This window comes from Molossus molossus, unplaced genomic scaffold (genome assembly GCF_014108415.1).
Source record: "Molossus molossus isolate mMolMol1 unplaced genomic scaffold, mMolMol1.p scaffold_m16_p_13, whole genome shotgun sequence".
Taxonomy (NCBI): Eukaryota; Metazoa; Chordata; class Mammalia; order Chiroptera; family Molossidae; genus Molossus; species Molossus molossus.
This window is the reverse complement of record NW_023425348.1, coordinates 41,690,627-41,715,761: the sequence shown is the minus strand read 5'-3', so window position 1 is coordinate 41,715,761 and position 25,135 is coordinate 41,690,627. Positions and strand designations below refer to the sequence as shown.

General features: G+C 37.0%; 1 protein-coding gene across 17 annotated transcripts in view; it reads right to left on the bottom strand.

Annotated features, from left to right (window-relative positions):
* RSF1 (remodeling and spacing factor 1) overlaps positions 1-25,135 on the bottom strand; it is a 125,365-nt gene that overhangs the window by 43,047 nt on the left and 57,183 nt on the right. For 12 of the 17 annotated variants that reach the window (XM_036259002.1, XM_036259003.1, XM_036259004.1 and 9 more), the window contains 3 exons: positions 15,759-15,851; positions 14,171-14,376; positions 5,452-5,606 (listed from right to left, as the gene is read on the bottom strand). In XM_036259002.1, coding sequence (XP_036114895.1) covers positions 5,452-5,606; positions 14,171-14,376; positions 15,759-15,851 — 454 coding nt within the window. Of the gene's footprint in view, positions 1-5,451; positions 5,607-14,170; positions 14,377-15,758; positions 15,852-18,067; positions 18,174-21,856; positions 21,903-25,135 lie in introns of those variants that run through there. The other 5 variants (XM_036259006.1, XM_036259005.1, XM_036259016.1 and 2 more) reach the window with 2 other exon arrangements.

The window sequence follows — 25,135 nt, the reverse complement described above, 5'->3', positions numbered from 1 at the left end:
GATTGGGCCCACAACCTGGGCATGTGCCCTGACTGGGAATCAAACTGGCCGCCTCTTGGTGCATGGGTCAATGCTCAACCACTGAGCCACACTGGCCGGGTACATGAGGCTTTTAAAACAATGGTTTTTGTACCTGCTCAATGAAAATCCCATATACTTCCTCTTGAAGTTATCACCTGGGAGAAGATAGCCCATATGAGATGGTCTGGCCATATGAACTGCTACATAAACTGCAGCAAAGACTACTGTTGGCAAGCTGTGACTCTTGCCCTACACCGATCTTAGTAGACTGATGCCAAGTGTGGTCTGTAACAGGTTTGCGAGTCTAAATGCTTAGTTGAACCGAAGGAGAGCCAGATATGCTCTGCAGATAATCAAACTTTGTAGTACAAAAAAATACTGTACTGTGTAGTTCATTCATTAGGCAAAACATTGATTCACTTATGGGTCAAGCTTTGAGAGCATATCCAGTTCAAAAGGTTAATTACCATGACTATGACACATTTAACTTTTAACTTTTTTATACAAAGAATACCTAGACAATGACCCAGTAAAGTAACTTAAATTAAGTCTTTTGTCTTTAAATAAGTCATCATCTCGAATTTAAGCTTTTTATCAAATATTATGTTAACGAGGAAAGAAGAATCATATATAGGTTACTTTTTCTAAATATGACCTGTCTACATTTACATTTAACACCTTTTTTCCTCATTATGCAAAAAGTATTTCCTAAAGTTTGGCTCTTTAAGGATCCATATCCAAGTTAACTCTCATCATTAAAAATTCTCAATCTACAAATAAAGAAATCAATCATTATGGATAATGTCATTAATATGTGTTTTCATAAGCTACAACAGAAAATATAATAAATGACTTAATTTCCTATCCTACTTGTTCCTAATAATTATTCACTATGAATAAGCATTATTTCTGATTGTACTTATATATGCAAATGCTCATTCTAGTTCAATAAAATTTTTGCGACACTCAAACCCGACTTGAAGAAAAAAAATAAAAGGTTTTAATACCATGTAATATTTTTTCTTAAGAATATATAACAACCCATGCACCAAGAGGTCACTAGTTCGATTCCCAGTCAGGGCGCATGCCTAAATTGTGGGCCCAATCCCCAGTGGGGGACATGCAGGAGCCAGCCAATCGATGTTCTCTCTCATCGATTTTTCCATCTCTCTCTCCCTCTCCCTTCCTTTCTAAAAATCAATAAAGAAAAAAAAGTTAAAAAAAACCAAAAACACACATATATATATATATATATATATATATCTGCTCATCATAGCATTCAGAAACAAATTTCCTTGAAATTTCTATCTCCCACTGTCCCTCCCAATTTCTCCATTAGGTTATCTTTCTCCATTACCCATCATAATTCTTACTATGAATTATTTCATAATACTACAAATATGGACTGGATTATGCCCACCCTCAAATTCATATATTAAAGCCCTAACTCCCAAAGTGACTATTTGAATATTGGGTCTTTAGAGAGATAATATGGTTAAATGAGGTCATAAGGATGGAGCCTTAATCCAATAGCACTGGTACCCTTCTGAGAAGAGGAAGAAGCACCAGATTACTCTCTCCACATACACAAATAGAAGAGGCCATGTGAGGACAAAGAAAGAAGGTGGCCATCTGCAAGCCAGGAGGAAAGCCCTCACCAGAAACAGTCTGCTGGCACCTCAACCTAAAACTTCTAGCCACTAGAACTGCGAGAAAAAAAATTTGTTCTTTAAGTCCCAAAATCAGGTATTTGGTTAAGACACAATAGACTAATACACTACATTAAATTATATTATTTTGTCATGTTGAATTTAAGCTTCATATCAGATATGCTAATAATGGCCACAAGAGGATTATCTGTAAATTACTTTAACTTATTACAACTGTAGGAATATTCTTCACATCTGCAAAAAATCAGCCAGCACCCCCAGTTTTCTTGGTCTACTTAAAAAAAATTTTTTTTGATAGAAACATGAATAATAAATTTTCCCCACTTTAATTATACTATGAAAACAAAAAAATATAAGTACGAGGCCAAGCAACTGAGGACTAAGGCCAATTTTAGGGGACACAAGAGAGGACTATAATAAACTCTCCTAGCCCTGGCCGGTTGGCTCAGCGGTTAGAGTGTCAGCCTGTGGTCTAGAGAGACCCGGGTTCGGTTTCCGCTAAGGGCACATACCTCGGTTGCAGTTTGTCCCCGGCCCTGGTTGGGTCGTGCAGGTAGCAACCACTCGATGTGTCCTTTTCACATTGATCTTTCTCTCTCTCTCTCTCTCTCTCTCTCTCTCTAGCTCCCTCCCATAAAATGGAAAAATGTCCTCAGGTGAGGATAAACAAAAACAAAAAAATAAATAAATAAATAAACTCTCCTAACTTTCGATTTTAAATGTTGACAGGAAATTCAAATTTAAAAAACACAGATGTGAAAACATATGTTCCCAAAAAATCTGTACATGAATGTTTAGAGGCATTATTCCTAACAGCCAAAAAGTGGAAACAAATAAAATGTTCATTAATTCATGAATGGATAAACAAAACAATGGAATATTATTCAGGCATAAAAAAGAATGAAGTACTGATACATGCTGCAAAATGAATAAACCTTAAAAACATTATGCTAAGTAAAAAGAGCCAGGTACAAAAGGCCACGTGTTGTATAATTCCATTTACATGAAACGTTCAAAATAGGCAAATTTATAAAAAGAAAGTAGATTAGGGGCTTCCTAAGGTTAGGGATAAGGAAATATGACAAGTGACTGTTGAATTGTTACAGGGTTTCTTTGAGGGGTGATGAAGATGGTCTCAAAGTACACAGTGGCTATGGTCACACAATACTGTGTATATACTAAAAACCACTGAATGAAATGAAGAACTTTAGTGTTCTTTTTTTTTTTAAACAAAGCAGCACTGTATAGACTGAAATGAACATGTTTTCAGGCCAAATTAAGTTTTCAAGCCGTCAGTATACAATTTCTATTCTCTATTAGAGATTCTCAAATGATAATCTTTTCTCATTCCACATGTAGAAATATATGACTATAAAAATTGCCCTGACTGGTATGGCTCAGCGGTTAGAGCATCGGCCGGTGGACCAGAGAGTCCTGGGTTCGGTTCCCGCTAAGGGCACGTATCTCGCTTGCAGTTTGTCCCTGGCCCCGGTTGGAGTCGTGTGGGTGGCAACCACTTGATGTGTCTCTCTTGCATTGATGTTTCTCTTTCTCTCTTCCTCCCGCTCTGTCTGAAGATAAATGTAAAAATGTCCTCAGGTGAAGATAAAAAATTAAAAAATAAAAAAAATTTTTTTTAATTAACAAAAGGCCCTGGCTGGTTTGCTTCAGTGGTTAGAATGTCAGCCTGCAGACCAAAGAGTCATGGGTTTGATTCCAGTCAAGGGCACGTACCTTGGTTGCGGTTCGTCTCCGGCCCTGATAGGGGTCGTGCGGGAGGCAACCTATGTGTCTCTCTCACATGGATGCTTCTCTTTCTCCACCCACCCCCAAACTCCCTCCCTCCCTTCCACTCAATCTCTAAAAAATAAAATAAAATAAAAATCAATGGAAAAAATATCCTCAGGTGAAGATTAAAACACACACACACAGTCTGAAAATTCAATAGGGAGCTTAGACTACTTTAAAATTATTAAGCTTTACTGAAGTAGCCTACAGATTGAATTTTAACATAGAAAAAATAATTTTTCAAATCAGAAATATGGCTTCCAAATAAAATCACCACAGATACTTGAAATCCTATAAACCCTGGCCAAAGGAGAACGGTAGTTAGGATTTTTAGTAAAAGCAATGCTTAGTATGTAGAAACATTATATCCAACATTAAAGGACATTAAGTATTTATTTTCAAGTAATGCTTGCAGCTAGTAGATTATTTTATGAACAGTTTTCTCAGAGCAGCAAATCAGGTAAGAATATATTGCTTTCAGGTTCTCATTGAAACAGCAGAAGAAAACTAAAAGCAAAGGAAGAAAGCATGATAAGGAAAGCAACTTCTTTCCCCTGTCATTAAAAGGTATGTTATCAACAAAAAGTATTAACTAAAAATGTTAGACAAAATTTCAGTTGGTTTTCTTTCTTCTGGAAAGGTTAAGATTTGATCTGCTTAGTTAAGCAAATTAGATAACTCAGTCAGAAAATCAGGTTTTGTTTTGTTTTGTTTCTTAATCCTTACCCAAGGATATTTCTCTGTCTTCAGAGAGAGTGGGAGGGAAGGAGAGAGAAAAACATCAACGTGAGAGGAACACATCGACTGGTTGCCTCTCGCACGACCCCCAACAGGGCCGGGGATGCACTGCAAGTGAGGTAAATGCCCTTGACTGGGATCAAACCTAAGATTCATGGTCCGCAGGCCGGCCAACACACTAACCATCTAGCCAACGGCCAAGGTAGAAAATCAGGTTTAATACTTATAATTATTGTAGAATTCAAAGTTTGCTAGGTGCAACCAAAACAAACAAAGTAAAAAAAAAAAAAAAAAAAAAACCTACCAGAAAAACTTCAATATCACTTCATAGAAAAACCTCAATACCACTTCATATCCATTAGAACGGCTATTATAAAAAAATAAAAGAACAAGTGATAGGTAGAAATGTAAAATATTCTGTGGGAAATGGTATGGTGGATTCTCAAAAAAATTAAAAAGGAAACTATCATATGATCCAGCAATTCCACTTCTAGATATATACCCAAAAGAAATGAAAGAAGTGACTTGAAAAGATATTTGTACATCAATCTTCATAGCAGCATTATTCATAATAGCAAAAAGGTGGAAGGAAAAAAAGCGTCCACTGACAGATGAATAAACAAAATGTTACTCAGCCTTAAAGAGAAAGGGAATTCTGACACATGCTACAACATGGATGAACACTGAAGAAATTATGCTCAGTGAAATAAGCCAGTCACAAACAAGACAGATATTGCATGACTTCTCTGATATAAGATTCCCAGGCTTAGTCAAATCCAGAGACAGAAAGTAGATTAAGTGGCTGCCCAGGGCCCTGGGGAGGGGAAATGACTGTGGAGATGGTAGTGATGGTTGCAAAACAACATGAATGTACTTAATGCCTCAGAATTTTACCCTTAAAAATGTTTAAAATAATAAATTTTAAGTTATGTATATTTTACCACAATTTAAAAAAAAAAAGAGTTCCCTAAGTTATCTTCACATTCTTAAACCAGTAAAAGATATTGTTTGATGATCTGTACATTTTCGTTTAAATTTCTTAAAAGTCCAATATAAGAGAGTAAGTACTTAATTTTCTTTTTGCTTTTTCCCCCTGTTAACTTAATGAAAGATCAACCTCCTTTTACAGGAAGCCTAACAATTTTTCGAATGGACAGATTTCCAATTTAAATAGTTAGGAAGATGCGTGAAAGAAGAGAGAAGAAATTACAAAACAAAACACACAAAAAAAAACCTTGTTTAGGTGTTTCTTCCTCCTTTTTAGTCTCCTCCTCTTCAAAGCTGGGACTATCCCGGGAAGAGGTGTCCTGTTGGCTAGAGTTTTTCAACAGTCCAGGATCAATTTGTGCTTTTAGGAGTGCAAGAGTCTCAGCCAATTCGTTTCGATTTCTAAACAAGGGAGAAAATAAGACAGCATAAAAACTTTTCTTCTGTTCTAAAGAGCTTTCAGAATAATACATATTAGGAATTAAAATTTAAAAATAAAAAACACTTTAAGAACAACAAAATCACTGGTACAGCTAAACCAAATTAACCTTGAATTTTAAAATTAAATATTAGAAATAAAAACATATTAAAATATATTATTCTCCAAAGATGAATGAATTTTAGATTACTCTCTGTATTGATTAGAATGGCAATGCAAATATCTGGCTGAAAAGAACAGTTAGGAACAAATTAAATAAAAATCAAAGTCTGATAATTTTTTAAAGTACTATACAATCTCTAAGGAGTACAAAATCAATGTAAAAGGTGCTTGAAGAAGCATTTCTTTTTCTTTTCTTTTTTTATTCCTCATCTGAGGATATTTTTCCATTTATCATCAGACAGGGTGGGAGGGAAGGAGAGAGACAGAGACAGAGACAGAGAGAAACATCCATGTGACAAAGCCACATCGATCAGTTGCCTCCCGCACGACCCAACCAGCGCAGGAGACAAACTGCAACCGTGGTACGAGGTACGTGCCGAGCCCCTGGCCGGAACTGAACCCGTGACTCATTGGTCTGTGGGCCGATGCTCTAACTGCTGAGCCAAACCGGCCAGGGTGACGAAACATTTCTTTTTTTTTTTTTTTTTTTTATCCTCCCCGAGGACATTTTTTCCATTTTTTTGTTCAGGTAGAGTGAGAGGGAGGGAGGGAGGGAGGGAGAGAGAGAGAGAGAGAAACATCGATGTGAAAGGGACACATCGAGTGGCTGCCACCCGCAGACCAACCAGGGCCGGGGACAAACTGCAACCAAGGTACATGCCCTTAGCGGGAACCGAACCCGGGTCTCTCGGGACCACAGGCCGATGCTCTAACCGCTGAGCCAAACCAGCCAGGGCGAAACATTTCTTTTTAACACAATGATTCAAATTCTTGATTCATTTGAAAATAAGACCTCTTTTCCACCTACAGAGAGAATAATATTTGATATTGTTACAAAATTATGATCCAAGTCTTCCTGAGTAATTATGGAAAAAAGTCAGCTGTAATAACAAAGTTCAAAAACCTAAAACTTAGGGTTATTGATGTTGTTTTGTCAATTATAGTTTACAACTACAGGAAGAAAATTTATTTTGAATAAAAAAAAAAAATCCCAAACAAATAAGATTCTAATCTACATAATCTCTACTTGTTCCACCAAAACCAGAGGTGTGATACTCTTAATTTAAATGTCATATACAAAGGAAAAACCTCAGTTGGATATTTTCCTGCACAGATAAGCAGTGAAGATAAAAAGAAAACCCTGGACTAAGAGTTGGGAAACTTAGTTCTATTTCTGCCACTGAGTTAACTGGTAAGCACCATGAGCTTCCTATCTGTATTCTCAAAGGGCTCTGTATGCATCTCTAATTCTATGTAATTAGTATCACGATGAAATTACTTGTTTTATTATCTGTCATACAAATATGCCCTCTATCCTCCTATCCCTTTAAACCTCCATTCCAGCTAAACTCAACTGCTTGAGACCAGGGACACTGCGCCTCATGAAGTAGGCACTACAAAAATGTTTAATAAATGAATAAAATCCCTGTTTCTATAATACATGGCTATGTGCCCCTAGACCGGTCATCTATCTTCCACTAGGCCTCAGCTTCTTTATCTATAAAATAAAAGACTGGATTCTCTCCAGTATTATTAAATTGGTCTCCTAAGAAAAGTAATAAAATTGCACTGATGGATATATTTCAGAAATTAAACGGCAACCATTTTGTCATTGTGTATGGGAATGAACACACGTTTACACATATTTTAAATATCAAATAAGCATACCCAATAAAATGAACAGTTTAGAATTTTAACCCTCTAATAGAGGGTGAGATCAGGTGCTCTTTAAAGATCCTGACTGGTACTGCCTCCACTTTACAAAAAGGAATATTAAAACCTAAAGACACTAAATAAATTTATTTTTGGAAAAGTTCCTATCTCTTTATTTCATTACACCAACCTGCTTCTAACCTAAGGCTCTATCCACTTACTGTTATTACTTTTCATATTTCATTGAGAATACCATATGTAATAAGTGCCTCAACCTATAATTTTTTGAGGTCATGCTAGGAACTGAGGAATATATTGATATTTGTCACTACACCTATTTTAAAAAGCTTCCAAACATTAGAAAGAGTCAATATTGCTAGAAAATCCACGTCAACTATTTCCACTACTCTAAGCAACAAAGAAATTTAGCAGAAAAATGTATTAAGGAAGAACTCCCTAAAAGGCTTTTAACCTGACTACTGTATTAAAACGCAAGCCTAATGTTGTCATTCTTATATGAAAACAAAAAGCTACCCATCTGGATTTTGCCTATTTTAATCTAACAATTATCTTTAGTATGCTAAATAATTTTTTTTTAAGTCCTAAATTTGAAGCAGTAAGAATTTTTATAAATACACATATATTCAAATTACATCCATTAAAAAACAACAACAACAACAACATTATCTGTAGGACCTTTTAGAGTAGATTACAGACTCTAAAATACCATGTTCTCACCCTGGCCAGTTTAGCTCAGCGGTTAAGAGCATCGGCCATCAGATCAAAGAGTCATGGGTTCGAGTCCAGTCAAGGCCAGGTACTTCGGTTGTGGTTTGGTCTCTGGCCCTGGTCAGGGACCTGTGGGAGGCAACCAATCAATGTGTCCCTTTCAGTCTGTCTCTCATTCTCTCTCTCCCTCCCACTCTGACTGAAGATAAATGGAAAAATATCCTCAGAAATAAAATACCCTGGCTGGTTTGACTCAGTGGTTATAGCACTGACACCAGGACTGAAGGGTCACAGGTTCTATTCCCCAGCCCTTGTCAGGGTCTTGAGGGAGGCAACCAATCAATGTCTACGTCTCTCTGTCTGTCTATCTCTCTCTTCCCCTCCCTCCCTTCCACTTCCACTTTATGTAAAACTCAATTAAAAAAAATATCTTCGGGTAAGGATTAAGAAAAAAACAAACAAACAAACACCCATGTTCTCTTATAAATAATGACAGGTGTTTGGCCCTGGCAGATTTGGCTCAGCGGTTAGAGCATCGGCCCACGGATGAATGAGTCCATGTATGAAAGCTATTGTAAATAAAGAAGCTATGAACATTATTATACAAGGGTTTTTTTATAAATTTGTGTTTCCATTTCTCTAAGACAGATACCTAGCAGAAACTGCTAGGTAATGGGGTAATAGTTTAACACTTGAAGAAGCTGCCACTCTATCTCCCAAAGTGGTTGTACATTTTAAAATCCCTACCAGCAAGGTAAGAGAGTTCCAGTTGGTCCACATTCTTACTAACATTTGGTGTTTTAAGCCATTTTCATTTTAGTCATTCTAGTGGAGATAAAGTGGTATCTTCAAAAGGAGAACATGCCACCCCCAAGTGTACCATTTTGGCAGATTAAATGAAAATTACTTGAGAAACAGCTGGTGCAAGGACACTCTGACAGTCCTGTGCCCCCTGAAAACAAGAGACAACTCTCCCATGTGAAAGTATATCCCACCTATACAAAGAAGGCAAAGGGAGTTTCCTTATCACCAGAGACAGAAAATCAAGGCTGAGAAGGCTGTATAAACAAGCCTTGTTACTTCCTTACTGATTCACTACTCCACTCCCAAACTTCTTTGACTTGTCAACGCTTCACAAATTTATTGTTTCTTTGTCTAAAGGGTAAAAAGCAGCTGGTTTGGTTACTTCTTTGAGCCTTAGGTCTTATTTTGGGGTCAGGTACATACAATATTGTTTGTTTTCCCCCCTTCTGCTAATGTCTTAAGTCAACTTAATTATTACACCAGCCAAAGAACCAAGAAGGGAGAAGGTAAAAGTTTTCCTTTCCTACAATCTCACTAGGGTTTAAGTCAAGAATGATGAATGATGATGTCAAAACTTTTTCATGTGAATATTGGCCATATGTATATGTTTATAAAGTAACTGTTCAAGTCTGCATACAACTTTATCTTCCTTAGCAGACTTGATATAAAAGCACTATCAGGAGACCTTCTCTAATCTTGAAGAATCACTATTAGAATCTGGTCTAAGATTTGCTAACATTCTCTCATCATTAGTATTAATAACCAAATACTACCACTTTGTGGTGTTCACTTTTCTTTGCTTACCTTTCTTATTCCTAAGGAAATTCTCCTGACATACCCCTGGTGTACAGCAATATCACTTATAAAATGTTTTTGATCAGATATAAAAAATACTTTTCTGTATTTTCATTCAAGCCTAAAGTAGAGATAAAATAATTGTAACAACTATTACTTTTCCATGGCAAGATTTACTTGAACATTAATTGAAACAACCAGACACTGGCTAGAGCTTAAATTTTTTTTTTTTTTTTTAAATCCTCACCCGAGGACATTTTTCCATTTTTCACTCAGATAGAGCGGGAGGGAGAGAGAGGAAGAGAGAGAAATATCGATGTGAAAGGGACACATTGAGTGGTCGCCACCCACACGACCCAACCAGGGCCGGGGACAAACTGCAGCCAAGGTACATGCCCTTAGCGGGAACCGAACCCGCTCTCTCTGGACCGCAGGCTGACGCTCTAACCGCTGAGCCAAACCGACCAGGGCAATATTTTTGTTTTTGAGACCTATTATTAACACATGCTTAAACCATATAAACTGCGGTAACTATGTATGGTCCAGTTGGGAAACATAGAGGGGAACACTATGTAAAGTATATGACTGTCTAACCAATAATCTGTACACCTGAAACCAATACAAAATAAAATTGAAAAACAGACAAAATTGCCATTTTTGTAGGTTAAAACATCATAAGCAAATGCTGTCAATTTCATATACTTCGATGAAATTTAACTACTTTTACTCTTTGGAAAGCAACTTACTAAATCTTGTTTAAATTAAAAAATGTAATTATTTATCAGTTAATACTTCCTATCTATCCACCTCATATATATTTCATATTATAAATTTTACAACAAACAGAAATGGAAATTGCTATTTAATAAAAGTTTTAAAACTGAGGTGAAGCTATGGTATTACAATTTTTTAAAAAAGACTTTTTTTAAGAGTACTTTTATATTCACAGCAAAATTGAGAGGAAGGTATAGAGATATCCCATGTACTCCCCACTACATAAATGGAAATACAATATAGCCCGGCCGGTGTGGCTCAGTGGTTGAGCGTTGACCCATGCACCAAGAGGTCACCAGCTTAATTCCCAGCCACGGCACATGCCCAGGTTGTGGGCTAAATCCCCAGTGGGGGGCATGCAGGAAGCAGCCAATCGATGTTCTCTTTCATCTATGTTTCTATCTCTCTTCCTCTCCCTTCCTCATACTCTAAAATCAATAAAGGAAAAAAATTTTTAAAATTTAAAAAGAGAAATACAATATAATGAAATACAATTTAATGAAATAAGGAAACAGTAATGTGACAATCAGGTATTTAGAATTTGGCTTTAAATAGTTTAACATGGCTTGGAAAAGTTGCCTGGCACGTTGCAGATAAAAATGCATATGTTCATAGATGTTCTTCAAAAAGGCTAAAAGAGCCCCGGCCAGTTTGGCTCAGCGGTTAGAGCATCAGCCTGTGGTCCAGAGAGACCTGGGTTCGGTTCCCGCTAAGGGCATATACCTCGGTTGCAATTTGTCCCTGGCCCTGGGTGGGTTGTGTGGGAGGCAACCACTAGATGTGTCCCTTTCACGTCATTGTTTCTCTCTCTCTCTCTTTCTCTCTCTCCCTCCTACTCTATCTAAACAAAACAACAACAAAAAAGGAAAAATGTCGAGTAAGGATAAAAAAAAAAAAAGTCTAAAAGTAACCTGGCACCAGTTCTCTAAAGAAATCTCTGGTTGTCTCCCTGGCCGGTTTGGCTCAGCGGTTAGAGGGTCAGCCCTCGGACCAATAAGTCTCAGGTTGAATTCAGGTCAAGGGCACATACCGTGGTTGCGGTTCATCCCTGGCCCTGGTCAGGTCGTGCGGGAGGCAATCAGTCGATGTGTCTCTCTCATATGTTTCTCTCAGTCAATGTTTCTCCCTATCCCTTCCTCCCACTCTATCTGATAACTAGAAAAATATCCTCAGGTGAGAATAAAAAAAAAATTGTGGCTGTTAACCTGAGAAAACTGTTCAGACATTGTATATAAGCATTTGCTTCTGAACAATGCCACATATAACATTTTATGTTTATCATAAACAGATTTTTGTTAGTACAAAGGAGTTTTTTTTTTTTAAATGACAGAGTATAGAGACTAAAACCTAGAATAATGATCAAGGATGAGAAGAGGTAAAAGATACACTAATTAAATTATGCCCTTTCCTCTTTCTGCTGATAAGTATTTCTTTTATGAAAAAGTGTTTCAATATTTGGGGTTAGAAATGTTGTAAGAAAAGTCAATAAAAAGGTTGGGAGAAAAGAAACAAATTTTTATTGAACATTAGCTATATTTCTAGTGTGACTTTTCATATATTCCTCACAAAAACTATATTGGGGAAGTGTTATTATTCTCACTTTATAGTACAGGGAAGAGTGCATAGAGAAATTAAGTATTCTGCCTATATAGAAGGTAAACAGAGGAACACAAATTCAAACACACTTGTTAATTCTAACATCTATGTTCTTTCACATCATGCATTAGGGTATAGCATACTTGAAACAGTGTACAAGAGAAGTTATTTTAAACATGTATGATTAATCACTAATAATCATAATTATTTTCTCAATGTATATATTCACAGAGAGATGGTGAGTAAATTTTATTTCAGGACTATTTTATCTCCATTTAGAAATTAACTATTCAGAGGACCATATTACAGCATGAAAAAGAGTGCTTCTGAAACAATTGTCCACAAGCTCATTCAATTCACATTTATTCTCAGGGATGAAAGTTGAGCTTCCCTGACTCAAACAAATATTCTAAATTTCTATGTATTATCTCTTCTTCAAAACAATAATTTTTAATCACTTATAAGAACCTGCTAAATTAAAACTGAGTTAAAAGACAAAGGAGTGTTTCCTGAGCCAGTGGTTATATATCTATTAATTCTCCCTATTTTATAGATCCTCTAATATTTTCCAAATTAATAAAAACTGCTGGAATTAATGGAAGAAATTCTAAATAATTAAGTTGCAAAAAATAACGCTCCCAATGTCACTTATTGATTCTTTTAAAAAAGTTATATTTAGCCCTGGCCAATTTGGCTCAGCGGTTAGAGCGTCGGCCTGCGGTCCGGAGAGACCCGGGTTCGGTTTCCGCTAAGGGCACGTACTTCGGTTGCAGTTTGTCCCCGGCCCTGGTAGGTCGTGCGGGTGGCAGCCACTCGATGTGTCCCTTCACGTCGATGTTTCTCTCTCTCTCTCCCTTCCTCTCTCTCCCTCCCACTCTATCTGTACAAAAAATGGAAAAATATCCTCAGGTGAGGATTAAAAAAAAAAAAAAGTTATAATTAAACCCATGCACCAAGAGGTCACCAGTTCGATTCCTGGTCGGCACAAGCCCAGGGTGTGGGCCCAATCCCCAGTGGGGGGCATACAGGAGGTGGCCAACTGATGTTCTCTCTCATCAATGTCTCTATCTCTCCTTCTCCCTTCTTCTGTCTCTCAAATCAATAAAGAAAAAAAAAATGTATTAGAAAAAAAAAAAAAAAAGCCTGGCCCTGGCCGGTTTGGCTCAGCGGTTGGAGCATCGACCAGTGGACCAGAGAGCCCAGGGTTCGGTTCCCACTAGGGGCACGTACCAAAAAAGAAAAAAAAAAAGCCTGCTGTCCCATGGAGGTCCTGGTTTGATTCCTAGTTAGGGCACTAGCAGGGGTGTGCAGGAGGTAGATAGATACTTCTCTCTCACATCGATGTTTCTCTCTCTCCCTTCCTCGCTCTTAAAAAAAAAAAAATCAATAAAAACATATTTTTTTTAAAAAGAATCAAATGTTTCTGATCAGCTTTAAAAAAAAAAGTTGTATTTCAAGGTTTTACATTAAATGTTTCCATTATCTGTCAATGCAAGTAAGAAGTCAAGATTTTAATAAAAGATTATAGCAAAAAAGCACAATCTTCCTCAGATTTCTTCAGAACCCCAGTATAGAAATGTACACACAATATAACTAGAAAATATACTAACGTATCAAGATGAATTGGCAAAATTAAAATAATTAGGAATAAACAGACAATCTTAATACAAAACTATAAATAAGAACCAAATAATACTTTTCTTGTATTTTTGTCTAACAAAGTTTTTTTGTATGTGCATATTATCAATATATTATTATCTGTTAGACTGTGGCTTCCTGAAGTTCAAGGCGATGTCCTGATATGGACCACACTGTTAAATATATTTATTTATTTGACAAATAATGAATTAAGTGCCTACTATGAGTACTGTGCTGGGCACTAGGTTAGGTCCTGGAAATTCCCTAACTCCACAAAAAGAGAATCACATCAGCCTCAGAGATTATATCTGAGTAGAGAAGATATCAAAGTACGGAAAACACAAATAGGATGTAAAAAGATTCCAATAAAAGATACCTGACAATACATTTCCATGACGAGCCATCTTGATCATCTTGTTCTTCTATGTACATTCTGACATTGTGATCTTGATCCAATTGGTACCAGTACATGAGGCCATCTTTGTCTCGACCAATTGGCTGGAGACGCATGGTATCGGCATCCTCCTCATTGATAATATTCTTGAATTTGAGATTGTCATCAAACTGACACTCACAGAGGTACTGGAAAATAGTCATAACATGGCTTAAAATATCCACCTAAATGTTTCTCCACTATAGTAAGTGTGACATGCTCAACCACAGAATTGATTCAGGAACAGAAGCAGAAAGAACATGTACAGTTTTATGAATCTTTTACCATACTCTCCTGCATTTTTACAACCTGCTTAATTTTTTTTTTAATCCTCCCCCGAGGACATTTTTCCATTTTTTGTTCAAATAGTATGGGAGGAAGAGAGAGAGAAACATCGACATGAAAGAGACACATCGAGTGGCTGCCACCTGCACGACCCAACCAGGGCTGGGGACAAACTGCAACCAAGGTACGCGCCCTTAGCGGGAACCAAACCCGGGTCTCTGAACTGCAGGCCAACGCTCTAACCGCTGAGCCAAACCGGCCAGGGCTCAACCTGCTTAAATTTTAAGTTAACATTTTATTTCAGTATTATATAAATTTACATGTTTAACACAATCAATGATACAAAAATCAAGTTACATTTCAAAAGCACTGAGTCTGTTTGCAAGAAGTCACCCAAATTGTCTCACAGTATAAAATTTTCAGTGATTCTTTCTCTCTTAATGCTTTTAAATGAGTATCATTCTTGAAATAAATGTTTTTGAAAGTATGAGATATATGCAGTTTTCAAGAAAGGTAGTCTCATTGATAGCTGCCTCTAGAGAATTATCTTAATAAAAAGATAACCACATGACTAAACGAGGAACTGACAACTTTTGGTTAAACATTTTTATGTATGATTAGGGTATAAAGGCAGGATTCTCTCTGTGCAGGCAGATAATACATGAAGTTCCTATCACACTCTCTTTGTCTTTGCCTGTGTTATCTAACCCAATAGTCTCTCTTCTATGAAAAGTATTTTTTTCTTTCATTATGCTGGCCACCTTGCTAATATATTAGTCAGAGAAAGGGAAATTCAAATTTGAAAATAAATCTACTTTGAGGAGATCTATTTTAATCTAGTTGGTTTGGTTATGTAGCATGCCCCCCGTCCCCCTTCATCTGGAAAACTATCAAATTACTAATTTAGCAAATCAGTAAAAAGATTAACCACAGTTTACAGCATGTGTTAACAATGATTGTGAAGGCTAAAAACAATGAATAAAATTAATCTGGGGCAATTGCCTGCCCACTGTATTACAGTCCCTACAGGCACATATCATTAAATCTAAATATACTTGTGTACTGAAACATAACCAAAAACAGTCATTTAAAGAACAGACTTTTGGCACAAAAAAATTAAAGAAAAATATCTACTGTCTTTTTGCAATAACAGAAATGTCTACTTTCTAGTTATTTTTCCAATTCAACCCAGAGTCAAAATAAATTTTTAAATTAAAATAACTGTAATAAATAATAAACTTATTACCTTTAGGAGTGCTAGTTTGCATTCAACACTCATTTCGAGATAGCCTTTCTTCTCCATCTCCCATGCCCAGGTGCTATTAAACTCTTGGCATATCTGTCAGAGAAAGTTATTATCTTAATATATAAAAATTTTATTTAATAAATAGTTTTGTTGTGTAATTACGGTAACTGTTCTTGATAATATATATTTATAAAGAGAAAAGTTTGTAACAAACAATGCACTCCAATTCTACCCTAAAATACATATCACTTAAATACACCAGAAACGTTTATTATTGACTGCTGACTGAATTTAAGATAAGTACTGATGTCTGCAGCTCTCTCCTTTGCTCTCGAAATGTTATACAAACTTCTGTGGCACATTTTCCCAAAGGCAAATAATTATGTGATTCCGTCTCTCCACATGGCCTAGAAGTTCCTGGAGGCCAAGTACAATAGTTGATTGATCTCTATGCCTAGAACAGAAGTAGGTTTTAAAAAAACGCCGAACTGGCCCAGCGGGTGTGGCTCAGTGGTTGAGCGTCGACCCCATGCACCAAGAGGTCGCTGGTTTGATTCCTGGTCAGGGCACATGCCCAGGTTGTGGGCCAAATCCCCAGTGAGGGGCATGCAGGAGGCAGCCAATCAATGTTTCTCTCTCTCTCTCCCTCTCCTTCTCAAATCAATAAAGAAAATTAATTAATTAATTTTTAAAAATACTGCCAAACTGTAGGCATATTTTAATCAAGCCACTCTCCAACTCAATTTTTTCTTACTTATGGGTAAAGATTCCACTGTTTGGCATCTCAGACCTTCTATGATAGGGCATAATCTTAAATTTCTAGACTTCTCTCCATATACAAGCATTCCAAACACACCCGAGCCACCTAACAATCTGAGGAAAGATTTGAATAACAACAATCCACTCAATAATAGGGACTAATCAGGAAAATGCCACAGGTTCTATGACCTGTGAGCCAGTTTCTTCAGCAATAAAAGGGGAGCAAGAATAATACTGATCTTAAAGACTATAAAACAGGCATGAAAATTATATAAAGTACCTAGCAACTTCCATAAAAATCTATCTTTATTGCCTTTAGTGCCTGACTTTGTTTATCCTTGGATATCATTCAGATAGAAATTTTTTTTTAAATCCTCACCCGAGGACATTTTTCCATTTTTTGTTCAAATAGTGTGGGAGGAAGAGAGAGAGAAACATCGACATGAAAGAGACACATCGAGTGGCTGCCACCCGCATGACCAACCAGGGCCGGGGACAAACTGCAACCGAGGTACACGCCCTTAGCAGGAAACGAACCTGGGTCTCTCTGGACCACAGGCCAACGCTCTAACCAATGAGTCAAACCAGCCAGGGCTCAGATAGAAATTTTTATTTTATAACTGAGAAAAATGAAATTTAGAGGGATTATTTATCCAGTGAGTCCACAAATATTTACTGAGTACCTACTCGATGCCAGTAGCTAGTCAAGGGAGCTGGGGAAGACACACAATCTGCCATCATGGAGCTTACATTCTGGGAGGTAGTCAAACAGGTAAAAATAAAAAATGTCAGGTAAAGAAAAATGCTATGCTGAAAATAAAATGATGTGCTAGTTTGAGCGCTATTTTACATCAGATGCTGAGAGAAAACCTTATTTTCTTTCTAAATATTTACTGATTTAGAGAGAGCGAGACATGGATTTGTAGTCCCATTTGTGTATGCACTCACTGATTAATTCTTTTTTTTTTTTTTTAAATCCTCACCAGAGAATATTTTTCTAGTTATCATCAGATAGAGTAGGAAGGAGAAAGGCAGAGAGAGGGAGAGAAACATCAATGTGAGAGGAACACATTTACTGGCTGCCTCCCACATGACCCAACCAGGCCCAGGGACAAACTGCAACCGAGGCACAAGCCCTTGACCAGAACCAAACTCAAAACTCATTGGTCAGCAGGCTGACACTCTAACCACTGAACCAAACTGACCAGGGCTACTGGTTGATTTTTGTATGTGCCCTGACCAGGGATCACACCTGCAATTTTGGCGTATCGGGACGGCTCTCTAACAGACTGAGCTACCCCACCATGGAAGAAAACCTCAATTTAAAGAGTTGACATTTGACACAAAAAATTGAAACATAAAATAGAAATGAGCCACAAGATGATCTGGAGGAGTAATGTTTCAGGCAGAAGAAACAAGTTAGCAAAAAAAAAAAAGGCCTTAAAGTTTGGCATATTAAAAAAACAGAAAGATTAGAAGGTATAAACAAAGTAGAAAAGCAATTTTTACCCAGTGTGGTGTGCCATAAGAATCTTTGAGACATAGCATACCTGACTATTTGGTCAGGAGCACTGACTTCTTTCCCCTTAGATTGTCAGATTAAAAAATGACAACACAGCCCTGGCCGGTTTGGCTCAGCAGTCGGAGCATCAGCCTGTGGACCAGAGAGTCCCAGGTTCAGTTTCTGCTAAGGGCACATACCAAAAAAAAAAAAAAAAAAAAAAAGACAACACAACAATAGCCATCCAGTGCGAATAGATCAAAATTATACTTTAAATTTATTTTATTTTATTTTAGAGAGAGAGAAAGTGAAAGGGAGAGAGAGACAGAAACATCCATGAGCGAGAACATGGACTGGCCACCTCCTGCATGCCCCCCACTGGGGTTCGGGCCCACAACCTAGGCATGTGTCCTGACCAGGAATCGAACTGGCGGGCTCAACCACTGAGGCACACTGGCCAGACTATATTTTTTTTTAGTCAGATTGGCAAAAAATAAGATTGTCGTTGTTGTTGTACTGTAGAATTTCAGTAATCAGTTTATGTGTGCCATGAGGTGAAAAGGGTTGAAAATCACTGAAGTAGAATGAGGGGGAAAGTAGCAAAAGATAAGGTTAAAGAGATAACCAAGGGTCAAATTATTTAGGCAAGGATAAGGAATTAAGATTTTATTTCAAATGTGATGGGGGAAGCCAACAGAGGATTTTAAATGGGGAAATTTATGATTTATGTTTCAAAAATGGCTGTTCTATGAAAAATGGATTGCAGAGGGGAAAGAATGGAAACTAAAAACCCATTTTAAGGTAAGAGATAATGATGACATGAACTATGATCGTAATGGTGAGAACAGAAAGACGTGGATGGCTGTATTTTGGAGGCTAAATCATCAGGACTTTTTATAGAACAGATGTGGATGGAGGGTGATTGGAAAGAAAACCTGAAAGTGACACCTAGATTCCTTGGCTTGACCAAATGGAAGAATAAAAGTACTTTGACTAAAGTGCTTTTTTTTTTAATAGATGAAAAAAAATTTTTATTTAATCTTTAGTGATTTTAGAGAGAGAAATACTGATGAGAGAGAACATCAACTGGCCGCCTCCTACAGGCCCCCCACTGGGGATTTGGCCCATAACCTGGGCATGTGCCCTGACCAGGAATCAAACCAGCGACCTCTTGGTGCAGGGGTCGACGCTCAACCACTGAGCCACACCGGTCAGGCTTGACTAAGGTATTAAGAGAATACCTGAGAGAAGGGAGTTAACAAGATATCTCTTTTGTACCTAATGAGCTTGAGGTAAGTGTCTTACTCAAAGTTACTGAGCAGAGTCTCCTGGTTCACAGATCTTTCCAGTGGATCTTTTCAAATCTAAGTCAAGAAGAATTTTATGGCCGAACACTGATAAGTCAAGGGTTATGTCTACTCATCTTCATATCCCTAACCTGTGACAAAGTATGAAACATACAGCAAGTACAAGACAAATACTAATGAATAAATGAGCGACATACAAAAATAATGCTGCACCATAATTCAAAAATTCTTTTTAGTTAACCAGTAATAAATTTCTATAGCCAACATAACACATCTCAAAGAATGTTATAAATTCTTTTTTTTTTTTTTGTTCAGATAGAGTGTGGGAGGGGGAGAGAGAGAGAAAGAGAGAGAGAGAGAGAGAGAGAAACATCGACGTGAAAGGGACACGTCGAGTGGTTGCCACCCACACGACCCAACCAGGGCTGGGGACAAACTGCAACCGAGATACGTGCCCTTAGCGGGAACCGAACCCGGGTCTCTCAGGACTGCAAGCCGACGCTCTAACCGCTGAGCCAAATCGGCCAGGGCAGAATGTTATAAATTCTTACTAGAATAAAAACAGCTAGCATTTATTGCATGTTTACCACGTGCCAAGTACTGTTCTAACTGCTTTAAAATATTAGTCAATTTTCGCAAGTGTTGGACAGGTGCATTGCTATTCTCAGGAGGATATGTACTTCAGCTAAGGAATGAGACAAATAGGAATTACCATCTTTAGTCATTTACGGTAAAAGCAGTATACATTTAAAATACCAATCAGGTCAACTGTCATCAATGGAGCCGTGGACAAAGGCCAGACGGAGAATTGTAAATCATCTAGCTCAAATTACACCTCACCAAGTTTCCCTGACCCAGTATTTAAATATGTCCAATTGTTTTACATATAATATACTTTCTAGAGGACTAAACCAGGCATTTACTGAGCATATTAAGTCCTAGGAGGGCAAAGACGAATTAACAGTCAGTCTCAGTTCTAGGAAAGTCAGAAGAGAAATAGAGAGAGAGAGAGAGAGAATGAGAATGAATCATGTAAACAAGTAGTGAGTTATCTACAAACTAAATAACTGACACAATTATAAAAACACAGAAGAGAGAAACCCTAATTCAGCCTATGGATGAAGGGAAATTAAAGAAGGTTTTTTATTGAAGTGATGATATTTATGCTAGGACCTGAAGGATGAAAGATGTTTTACCAGTCAAGGAGGTAAAGAGCATTTCAGGAAGAAAAAAACAGAATATGAAAAGCAACAGGAATGTGAGTGGTGATGTGATTGTCGATGTGAAGGTGAATAGAGGAGTTCTTTATGTTGAGTCCTAGAGCCCTAGATCTTGAGTGCCTGAGGATGGGAGTGGGCGGAGACAAGGCTGTGAAGGAAAGTAGTGAGCAGGCTGTGAAAGTAGGTCATGGCTTACAAATATGGGGGCTCAACATGTATTTGGAAGTATTGATAGAAAATAGTTCTGTTTTGCCGTGCAAGACAGACAGGAGAATAAATTCTGAGATTAAGGAGACCAACTAAAGCCTGTTTTGCAACAATTCAAGAGAAAGGTGATGAAGCCTGAGTTAGGCTAAGCAAAGGATAATCAAGAAAAGGCAGATTCTGATTGGTAGTGTACTCATCTTATAAAAGCAGTAACAAGCTTTATGTTTAATATATGGTTTTACTATTTACAATAGAACTTTCTCATACATTATTTGATTAGAGGTGGGTTCCTGTAAAACTACAAGATTTGTTAAAGCAAAAGAAAGTATGATTCATCTTTCCATTTCCTATAGTACCTACCATATACAAGGCCTTGCTGAAAGTGGACATTCAATAAATATTTACTTTATCAATGTTCTTTGGTATAACTACTGAGATAATCTATTATGATGGAATATATGAGAATACTGTCTATGATAATGCATTAAAGGTTACAAAGAAAGGATGTTTCTTTAATTCCTTAAAAAACACATACATATATGAAATATTTCAATGGCAAGTTTTCTCAAGCAACATGATTATGAAAATTAAAAGACCACCAAAATCCAAACAACTGACCAGAGCATGGACATGCATCAATTAATTAGTTCAATCCACAATCATTTTATCAGAAATGTATTGTGTGCCAGACAGTGACTGAAACCAGGATAAATAAGATACTACGACTCCTGCTAAAGGATCTCAGGATTAGTGGGACAGGCAGCTGGAATCTCAGTTAACCTATATATGGGGCACATTTATACGTCAAAAATTTGAGAAACTATACTCAAAAGTAATCTGTTCTGAAGTTTTAGTCAACAAAAAGGTGCCTTGAAAGTATCTAGCAAGAAAAATAAATCTCTATCATAACAACTTTATATTTTTGGTACAATTAATAGAAACCATGTACCTAAAATAAAAAGAATGTAAGTACTTCCTTCTAAGTAATCCATTTTATATCACTCGTCTAGACATAAAAGGCAATAAGGCTTTAGTATCAAACAGATTGAGAGTCAGATCCTGGCTCTCTCTATCATCAGTGTGATCTCGAGTTAAGTCAATTACCTCTCTGAATTTCAGGATCTTCATCTGTAAAATGGAGGTTTTGTTGCTAGTAAAAGATAAAGAAGATGCCTATCAGATACTCATTGTGCCATAGCTACCTGATATAAATGCAAACCTGAAAATGGTTCAAGAGAATCACGACAAGAACCAATTGGAACACGAGGAAAAAGAGAAGGAATTAAGAGCTGGCAGGAAGTGTGGATCAGTATTCTTCAAGCTGTACATAAAAACTATTTCATGACACTTTTGTTTCAGATATATATAAATATATATAAGCAAACATGTCTAAGATTTCAATAAAATCATTGGTGAGTGATTTAAATTCCTACTTTTCATTTTCTGGCTACTTAACCCTATGTTATACTAAGCAGTTTCCCTTGTTATGTTCTATATCCAATACTACAGTGATTATATTGAAGCTAAGATTACTACTAGACTTAGAGAAAATTCCCTGTTGTATTTTTATAAATTTTCTTGTGGAAATATGTATATAATAAAAATAAAATTTGCAATTTTAACCATTTAGTGTATAAATTCAGTGGCGTTGATTACATTCACAATGTTGTATAACCACTACCACTTTTTATTTCTAAAACTTTTTTTATCACCCAAACAGAAACTCTTTAACCATTAATCAATTGTAACTCCCCATATGCCTCCTAGCCTGCAGTACCTGGTAATCCATAAATTGCTTTTCTGTCTCTATGAATTTGCCTATTTTGGATAGTTCATATAAATGGAACAATCCTTTATTGTTCTTTTGTGTCTGGCTTTTCACTTCGCATATTGTTTCCAAGGTTTATCCATGTTGTAGCACATATCACAATTTCATTCCTTTTTAGGGATAAAAATATTCCATTGTATGAATATACCACATTTTGTTTATCTATTTATCTGTTGATGAACACCAGGGTTGTTTCAACCTTTTGGCTATTTCAAATTATGTTGCAATAAACACTGACATACAAATATTTGTTTTTGATTCTTTTGAATATATAGCTAGGTGTGGGATTGCTGGGTCCTATGCCAATTCTATGCTTAGCTTTCTGAGAAACTGCCAAACTTTCTTGCAGCAGCTATGCCACTTTGCACTCTTATCAGAACGTATGAGGCTTTCAACATCTCTACAACCTTACCAACACCTAAAAAAATTTTTTTTTCTTTATTGATTTGAGAGAGAGAGGAAGGCGAGGGGGAGAGAGAGACAGAAACATCCATGAGAGAGAACATTGACTGGCCACCTCCTGCATGCCCCCCACTGGGCACGTGCCCTGACCAGGAATCGAACTGATGACCTCTTGGTGCATGGGTCGACGCTCAACCACTGAGCCACAACAGCTGGGCTTACCAACGCTTATTATTGTCCTCTTTAAAAAAAACAAATAGCCATCCTATTAGGTATAAAGTAGTATCTCACTGTAGTTTTGATTTGCATTTCCCCAATAACTAATAATGTTCAGCACCTTTTTATGTGCTAATTTACTGATCTTTGTATATCTCTGGAGAAATGTCTACTCAAAACCTTGCTCATTTTTAAATAGAGTTGTCTGTTTGTTGTTGAGTTTTAGGAGTTCCTTTCGAGTCTGATTTTTTAATTTTTATCAGTTATATAATTTGCAAATATTTCCTTCCATTCTGTAGGTTGTTGTTTCACTTTCTTCGTAATGTCACTTTAAAAGTTTTTAATTTTGATAAAGTTGAATTAATCTATTTTTTCTTCTTGTTGCTCATGCCTTTGGTGTCGTATCTAAAAACCTATTGCCACATCCAAGGTCATGAAGATTTATCCCCATGTTTTATTCTAAGAAGTTTTCACACTTTTATTTAGGTTGTTGATGCATCGTTAGTTCATTTTTACATATGGTATGAGGCAGTGTCCTCTGCATTTTTCAAGTTGTTAAAATTCAACAAATATGTATTTTCACACTATAAGCAACAGTCAAAATAAAGTTTGTAAAATAATGCAATGAGTACTCAATAAATCCAATATACCCCATCCTCTCATTTTCTTTTTTTTTTTAAATATATTTTCTTTATTGATTTTAGAGAGAGGAATGGAAAGAGAGAGAGATAGAAGCATCAATGAGAGAGAACATCAACTGGCCGCCTCCTGCATGCCCCCCACTGGGGACCAGGCCCACAACCTGGGCATGTGCCCTGACCAGGAATCGAACTGGAGACCTCTTGGTGCATGGGTCGATGCTCAACCACTGAGCCACACCAGTTGAGCCATCCTCTCATTTTTAACTCAGACAAGAATTAAGACATATACATATCATTAACACAATATTTTTTAATGTGTTCCTAAAGTCTTTATATTTAGGAATTTAATTTGGAGGTTCTATGTTTACTTCCCAGGATTATTCACTTAGCTCAAGCAATGCAAAGTAACTTTAAATTTCTATTTTTATGTAACTTCTTTCAAAACACACAGATACCAGAGTTATAGGTATGTTTACTAGGTAAGTAACTGTGGCTATGAGGAGCAAACTTCTGAGTATATAATTGAAAGTTCATGACCAATACCAGTGTGCACACTTGAAAAACATCTCTGGAGGGGAGAAGCAGGTTCCTGAAGTCTACTCAAGGCCACATCTGCAATAGGTTTCCCAGCCTTAATTAAGGAATTACTGCTTGTTTCTCTTTGGAAAAGCCTTCAGGTATATTATTATCAAATAAAACATTCACTGGCCCTGGCCAGTTTGGCTCAGCAGTGAGAGTGTCGGCCTGAGGACCAAAGGGTTGAGGGCTCAATTACTGATCAAGGGCATGAACCTGGGCTGCAGGTTCAATCCCCTGCCCCGGTAGGGGTCAGGCAGGAGGCAGCCAATAGATGTGTCTCTCTCACATCAATGTTTGTTTGTTTCTTTCTCTCTCTCCCTCCCTCCCACTCTATCTAAAAAAGCAATGGAAAAATATCCTCAGGTGAGGAGTAACCAAAGGGAGGGGGAAAAATTCACTGGACCACCTGAAGTCACACAGGAATTCAAAAGAAAACTAAAGAAAATGCAACCCAACATTTCTATATGCACGAATGTGAATAATTTGACAAGTTGCTGTCAATTTCCAAAGTAACGCAAGCCAGAAAAAAGAAAAACGCCCTTAAAATTGCTCTGCTGTTTCTCTGATAATTATTAATATTTAAACAATGTTTACTAGGTCCCAACTATTTGACAGGCATTCTGCTCAGAGTATTCACATATACTTTCATGAGGAAACAGAGGGTCAAAGAAGCTAAGTAACTAAATTAAACTTATACACCTAGTAATTAGCAGATTT